Below are 7,885 nucleotides of genomic sequence, written 5' to 3'. Positions count from 1 at the left end.
TATACGGAGCAGAGCCGCGTGTGTACGAGGTGTACGGAGCAGAGCCGTGTGTGTGTACGAGGTGTACGGAGCAGAGCCGCGTGTGTACGAGGTGTACGGAGCAGAGCCGCGTGTGTACGAGGTGTACGGAGCAGAGCCGCGTGTGTACGGAGCAGAGCCGCGTGTGTACGAGGTGTACGGAGAGGAGCCGCGCGTGTACGAAGCAGAGCCGCGTGTGTGTACGAGGTGTACGGAGCGGAGCCGTGTGTGTACGAGGTGTATGGAGCGGAACCGCGTGTGTACGAGGTGTGCGGAGCCGCATGTGTGTACGAGGTGTACGGAGCAGAGCCGCACGTGTACGAGGTGTACGAAGCAGAGCCGCGCGTGTACGAGGTGTACGAAGCAGAGCCGCGTGTGTGTACGAGGTGTACGGAGCGGAGCCGCGTGTGTACGAGGTGTACAGAGCGGAGCCGCGTGTGTACGAGGTGTACAGAGCGGAGCCGCGTGTGTACGAGGTGTACAGAGAGGAGCCGCGTGTGTACCAGGTGTAAGGAGCGGAGCCGCGTGTGTACCAGGTGTACGGAGCATATCCGTGTGTGTACGACGTGAATCCTGTCTACCAGCAGCTGATCTCACTGCCATGCACCCTCACAAGGTGAGATGAGCTGCGGGAAGAGTCACCGCAGAGTCTGCCGGAACTGTGTGCATGGGGAGCAGTGACTTCATTCTCCTTAATAGCCGGCACACAGTGTAGCAGCGGCGCGGATACTGCTGCTGCTGAGTGATCGCGTGTGCCCGCTCTTAAAGACCATGAATATTCACTCCCATGGGCGTGGGGAGCAGTAAATAGTCATTTTCTTTAGCAGGGAGCACAGTGTTGGCTGCAGGGGGCGGCTCCTGCCTCCTGTGCCCCGCTCCCCAACCAGCCAGAGTATTATTTATATGCCACATTCGGACTGTAAGACGCACCCCCTACTTTCCTCCAAAATTTTGGAGTAAAAAGTGCATCTTATAGTCAGAAAAATATGGTATAAAACATTAGAAAAAGGGGTATATAAAAAATGAAACTCAATGAATACATTTGAGAAAATACGAGACTTATGGTTGGATACACCGGGAATGCCATCAAGGGGGTTATTGCTGGAGAGACAATTTGACTTATGGAGGAAGGGAGGCATTGACGAGGTCTAATGTTTCATTGTGTATTGGAATTCCTTAACACATGGTCTGGGTAATATAGCACACCTATATGTGTATAGGATTATAATGTTTATTACAATATTATGCTTATGTAAGAGACTTCAAGAATGTGGAATGTTAATTGTAAGATATAGTAACTGCAAGTTATCAGACGGTAATGGGCAAGCTGAAAGGATATATCAGAGAGATGCATGTATGTTATTTTATTATTGTATGTACTGGTTTCTTGTTTTGTAAAAAAAAAAAACTAATGAAAAAAACTGAAAAAATTATTGGATTTAAAAAAAAAAGAATAGGAAAAATGCTTCTACCCTATGTGGGTTCTCTGGTGCTTAATTAAAGCTGATTTCCAGTTAAAACATCTCCCACATTCTGAACATGAAAAAGGCTTCTACCCTGTGTGAGTTCTCTGGTGGTGAACCAAAGCTGATTTATGGTTAAAACATTTCCCACATTCTGAACATGAAAAAGGCTTCTCCCCTGTGTGAGATCTCTGGTGAATAACAAAATATGATTTCTGTTTAAAACATTTCCCACATTCTGGACAGGAAAAAGGCTTCTCCCCTGTGTGAATTATCTGATGTCTAACAAGTTCGGATTTCCAGTTAAAACATTTCCCACATTCTGAACATGAAAAAGGCTTCTCCCCTGTGTGAGTTCTCTGGTGAATATCAAAATATGATTTCTGGTTAAAACATTTCCCACATTCTGAACAGGAAAAAGGCTTCTCCCCTGTGTGAATTATCTGATGTCTAACAAGTTCAGATTTACGGTTAAAACATTTCCCACATTCTGAACATGAAAAAGGCTTCTCCCCTGTGTGGGTTCTCTGGTGAATAACCAAAACTGATTTACGGTTAAAACATCTCCCACATTTGGAACAAGAAAATCTATTGTCCACTGTGTGTATTTTTTGACTTACAGACTTTTCGAGGGTAAAACTATTTCCATTTTCTGGCAGTGAAAATGTCTTCTTTGCTTTAGGAGCAGTTCGTTTTTCAATCCTTATTTTTTTATTTTGACTTTCCTTAGTAGTCGGTAATGAATCAGAAGACAGGACCTGTTTCATAGGATCAGATGACAGATCTTTGCTGTGAAGGGATGATGGTAGATCTGGAGTAATGGCATTCACTTCAATTGTATCCTGTGGGGTCTCAAGATCATCTGATATAAAAATCTCCTGTCCCTCTGATCTCCTGGTACAGTCATCTGCCAAGAAAAAAAACAATTATTAATTTTGAATAAAACAACCTGGAAATTTATATTTTTGAACATTTCTACTTAAAATGTCTGTAGAAATGACAACTTATTGACAGAATGACAGTGAATGACAATTCTCAGTCTAATAGAAAACTTCATAGGATGAACCAGTGGAGCGTGGTGTTCAACTGTTTGTGCATTCTGCCTCCAAAATATGGAATAAGAAGCCACCAAACAATGCTATGTAGATGAAAATGATACCAATAAAAACTTCTACTCATCCATAAACCAATCCAGCAATATCCGCTCTCCCAAAGTCAAATCTCCCCCTCTCTTCTGAGCCTTGCAGTGCGTCCAAACCACATTTATCATCCATGTATTTGGCATTACTATAGTGAGAAGAACCCTCTTCATTTACGGTGTGTGTCTCCTGGAGCACAATCTGGGCACTGTGTTGGGTAATAAAATGGCCAATGTGTAATTTTTACTCTCCAACATCGACTGTGAGCTAATGTCCAGAAAGTGGCCGTGGAGTCACAATAGTCACTACTCCTATAGATTAATTCACTGAGGGTTATAATTTCCAAAATCCAGTCACTTTATGGGGATTTCTATTGCTCTGGTTTTCTGCCATTTTGTCATATTAAGGTTTCTACAAATGTTGTATCCCATCTCCTCTGGGATCTGCAAGATCTGCATTCAAATAGCTAAATGGCGCTCCTTCCCTTCTTACCCTGCCATGTGCCCAGACAGTAGTGTACAACCGTATATAGGGGATTGTCACATTCAAGAGTAGTTGGAAATAATTTGTAAGGTCCATTTGTTTCCTATTATCCTTTGTGAAGAATCTCACAGTTATCACCACATAAAGTGACACACGTCAGATTTGAAAAATGGAACCTGATTAGGAACAAAAAAATGGCTGCAGGAAGGGGTTAAATCAGAGTATTTTGGGAACGAACTGCTGTAGTCAAAAACTGAGTATAGACAATAACACATCTACTGAAATGATGGAACTGAACAGTCTTCTCAGTAAATAGTGAGTAACTAGTGGTGAAACCTCTCTGGGGTAATTAGAGTCTGGGGCTCGGGGGCTCTTCATCATCTAAACTATCGTAAGGGACAATATTTTCTGTCAGATAAATTTCAAGAAGAAATATTAGACATTGAAGTAGAACTTTTTATAATACTGCAGAGATGAGGGGTCTTAAATTTAGACCTCGGCATTGGGAAGAGATAATGGAGACCTTCTTTTAAAGACCACCATGGAGTTATAGAGACACATAAGTGAGTCAGGCCGATCCCACCACAATCAAACTATCAGAGAATGAACCTGTAAAAAAAGACAGAATAAAAGATATGTTACATCCCCAACAACAACGTATATACAGTACAGACCAAAAGTTTGGACACACCTTCTCATTTAAAGATTTTTCAGCATTTTCTTGACTATGAAAATTGTACATTCACACTGAAGGCATCAAAACTATGAATTAACACATGTGGAATTATATGCTTAACAAAAAAGTGTGAAACAACTGAAAATATGTCTTATATTCTAGGTTCTTCAAAGTAGCCACCTTTTGCTTTGATGACTGCTTTGCACACTCTTGGCATTCTCTTGATGAGCTTAAAGTGGTAGTCACCGAAAATGGTCTTCCAACAATCTTGAAGGAGTTCCCAGAGATGCGTAGCACTTGTTGGCCCTTTTGCCTTCACTCTGCGGTCCAGCTCACCCAAAACCATCTCAATTGGGTTCAGGTCTGGTGACTGTGGAGGTCATCTGGCGTAGCACCCCATTACTCTCCTTCTTGGTCAAATAGCTCTTACACAGCCTGGAAGTGTGTTTGGGGGTCATTGTCCTTTTGAAAAATAAATGATGGTCCAACTAAATGCAAACCAGATGGCATAGCATGCCGCTGCAAGATGCTGTGGTAGCCATGCTGGTTCAGTATGCCTTCAATTTTGAATAAATCCGTGTCACCAGCAAAGCACCCCCACACCATCACACCTCCTCCTCCATGCTTCACAGTGGGAACCAGGCATGTAGAGTCCATCCGTTCACCTTTTCTGCGTCGCACAAAGACACAGTGGTTGGAGCCAAAGATCTCAAATTTGGACTCATCAGACCAAAGCACAGATTTCCACTGATAAAATGTCCATTCCTTGTGTTCTTTAGTCCAAACAAGTCTCTTCTGCTTGTTGCCTGCCCTTATCAGTGGTTTCCTAGCAGCTATTTTACCATGAAGGCCTGCTGCACAAAGTCTCCTCTTAACAGTTGTTGAAGAGATTGTCTGCTGCTAGAACTCTGTGTGGCATTGACCTGGTCTCTAATCTGAGCTGCTGTTAACCTGTGATTTCTGAGGCTGGTGACTCGGATAAACTTATCCTCAGAAGCAGAGGTGACTCTTGGTCTTCCTTTCCTGGGGCGGTCCTCATGTGAGCCAGTTTCTTTGTAGCGCTTGATGGTTTTTGCAATTGCACTTGGGGACAGTTTCAAAGTTTTCCCAATTTTTCGGACTGACTGACCTTCATTTCTTAAAGTAATGATGGCCACTCGATTTTCTTTACTTAGCTGCTTTTTTCTTGCCATAACACAAATTCTAACAGTCTATTCAGTAGGACTATCAGCTGTGCATCCACCTGACTTCTGCTCAACACAACTGATGGTCCCAACCCCATTTATAAGGCAAGAAATCCCACTTATTAAACCTGACAGGGCACACCTGTGAAGTGAAAACCATTTCCGGTGACTACCTCTTGAAGCTCATCAAGAGAATGCCAAGAGTGTGCAAAGCAGTCATCAAGCAAAAGGTGGCTACTTTGAAGAACCTAGAATATAAGACATATTTTCAGTTGTTTCACACTTTTTTGTTAAGTATATAATTCCAGATGTGTTAATTCATAGTTTTGATGCCTTCAGTGTGAATGTACAATTTTCATAGTCATGAAAATACCGAAAAATCTTTAAATGAGAAGGTGTGTCCATACTTTTGGTCTGTACTGTATAAGGGAGAGCTCCAACACTAAACCGGAGTTGCACTCATTTATGGTGGACCATTGGAGATATGATGAGTCCTGACCAGAAGAGTAGAGAAAGTATTAGTGCCCCCATTTCAGGAGACATTGTGCAGGAATCTGAATTCCTTAGGATTGAAAACATAGTGGAATTTATGACGTGGAGTGAATCCATGAAACCAGGGCTCGAGCCATGCCACCACATATTACAGCCATCAGCCACGCACAGCTTAGAGCCATATCATGGCACAGGTGTAATGTCTTTTATGTAGTTTATCAAAATCCTGTTTGAAAAGTTGGGATAAAGGGAAACTCCATTGTTATTGTACAGAAATTCACACTTGTCGATCTTAAAAGTGAAGTTTGGCCAGAAAGACTGGACCTGGTCTTGTAGGGACCATATGAGAACATTCAGCAGCACAGAAGGGAGACAAGGTAGATTCATCCAATAAGATATCAGGGATCTAGGAAGCCAACACCATCATTACCCTCCGCTTTCTCTTACAGGTCCATCATAATGTTTTTCTTCAAGTGATTTTCTAACTTGTCAGCACTTTCTACGTACGCTGTCATTTGGCTTTGTAGTTTACAGATCTGGGCAGGTAACGGTCAGCGTTTACTAATCCCAGGTTGTAGGTGGATCCTCCAGGTTGTAAGTTCTACAGTAAAGGACTTTCACAATTACACAAAGTAATGTGAACATTTTTGGATGGAGGAAAATGTTGTGGTCTAGAGGGAAAATGGTGATCATCCGATTGTGATACGGCCGGACTACACCACCGATAAAGCAGCCACAGCCGGTGACTGAGAAGAATCTGTGACTTCTCTGCATTTAGTGGTCACTACTCACCTGGGTAGTCATATGTGGGAATCTCCTCTTTACACCGCTCATCACCCCTCACATATGTCTCTGTAGTATTAATATGGGTCAGATCTTCACCCTGAAACAAATATTATAAAAGTCACAGACAGATGGAGAAGTCCCATCTATGATCAGCTATAATCCTGCCATCTCCACCGGTCTCATTACACAAGTATAAACCATATAATACTGGTGGATAAAACAAGACTGAGCACAAGACTTTCACAGCCATCTACACATCATAGGGGAGATCTCATGACCCCTTCTCTCCATCTACCTGATGATCCTGAGGAACATTGGGGTCTTCTTGTTTACAGTCCTGTGGAAGAAGAGGACGGGGACATCTCTCTGGTGTTGTCCTCTTACTGGATAGATCTGGAGGAAACACATACAGGGACTGAATTCATTCTTTCCATACGGATAATTATAGGCCGTGTGTATTTAGTCCTGTCTATTACCTGGTGATGTGAGGGGCTGGGGAACCTCCATCATGATGTCCTTGTACACATCTTTGTGTCCTTCTAAATACTCCCACTCCTCCATGGAGAAACAGACAGCGACATCCTGACACCTTATAGGAACCTGACACATACAATGATACCGTCATCCCCCCGATCCCTCCATAGCGTTACTGTATAATGTCCCAGCATTCCCAGCAGCGTCACCTCTCCAGTCAGCAGCTCAATCATCTTGTAGGTGAGTTCTAGGATCTTCTGGTCATTGATGTCCTCATGTATCAGGGGGTGAGGTGGAAGTCCCGTGATTGGGCTCAGGGGTCTTCCCCATCCCTCAGACACAGGATCCTGACAGCGCTCACTAGAGGTCTTCTTAACTACTGTGTAATCCTGGTTATGGAGAGACACATTAATAAATCTCACTCCAGACATTTCCAGAGTCCTCACCTCTCCAGTCCTGTCCATCTGTTATTTCCATAGATAAGAATGATGTAATGTGACGTCATCAGAATCTCTCACCTCTCCAGTAAGCCGGAAGAGGATCTCTAGTGTGAGGTGTAATATCCTCTCCGCCATCTTGTCTCTGTCCATATCCATCTTTGATGGGTAAATCAGAAAAATTCTCTTAATATAGAAGATCTTCACTAAGAGGATCTGATATTGTAGAAACCTGAATGAGAAGAAGATGAGCCGATGTAACATCATAAAAATCCTGTGTAATAATACAATTACTGAAGACAATATGGTGAAACATATGAGATTTATTATTTTACAGAATGTAGTGTTCTTCTTCAAATCTAGTAATAAAACCTATATATTTTAGGCCACAGACAACAAGCAGTTTCTTCCTCGGGGTCTGCAGCTGAATACGTTTCTCATAAACTCAACTTCAATGACGCTAATTATCGTCTCATTTACAGACACTGGAATCGACATTAGCAATACTGCAGGAGATATTCATTACACATGACATTAGAAATTGTAACATACCTGGCGGCTTGCTTGCATAGTGCACCACATCCCACTATGCAAGATCACAATTTTAACCTTCAGTCCAGTCTGCTAGTCTTGCTCCTGTTCATACTGTGTGCTTGCCTCTGGTCTGACTGCTTAGGGCGGGGGCCCGGTTACTTCCTGTTTCTTATAGCTGCTGTGGGCACACTCCTAATGT

The 7,885-nt window shown here is 42.8% G+C and overlaps 1 protein-coding gene across 1 annotated transcript; it reads right to left on the bottom strand.

The window, feature by feature from the left end:
• Positions 1-1,512: 1,512 nt before the first annotated feature.
• Positions 1,513-7,650, bottom strand: LOC141172900 (uncharacterized). The gene is made up of 6 exons (XM_073657521.1): positions 7,585-7,650; positions 6,925-7,104; positions 6,718-6,841; positions 6,537-6,634; positions 6,248-6,338; positions 1,513-2,388 (listed from the first exon to the last, which is right to left on the bottom strand). Exons 1-6 carry the CDS (start codon positions 7,648-7,650, stop codon positions 1,571-1,573), a joined length of 1,377 nt encoding a protein of 458 aa, XP_073513622.1. The 3' UTR covers positions 1,513-1,570.
• Between the last annotated feature and the right edge of the window lie 235 nt (positions 7,651-7,885).

This window comes from Phyllobates terribilis, unplaced genomic scaffold (assembly GCF_046119375.1).
Source record: "Phyllobates terribilis strain yellow unplaced genomic scaffold, ASM4611937v1 Scaffold_12__6_contigs__length_324123572, whole genome shotgun sequence".
Classification (NCBI taxonomy): domain Eukaryota; kingdom Metazoa; phylum Chordata; class Amphibia; order Anura; family Dendrobatidae; genus Phyllobates; species Phyllobates terribilis.
The sequence above is the reverse complement of the archived record's forward strand: the minus strand, read 5'-3'. Positions and strand labels throughout refer to the sequence as shown.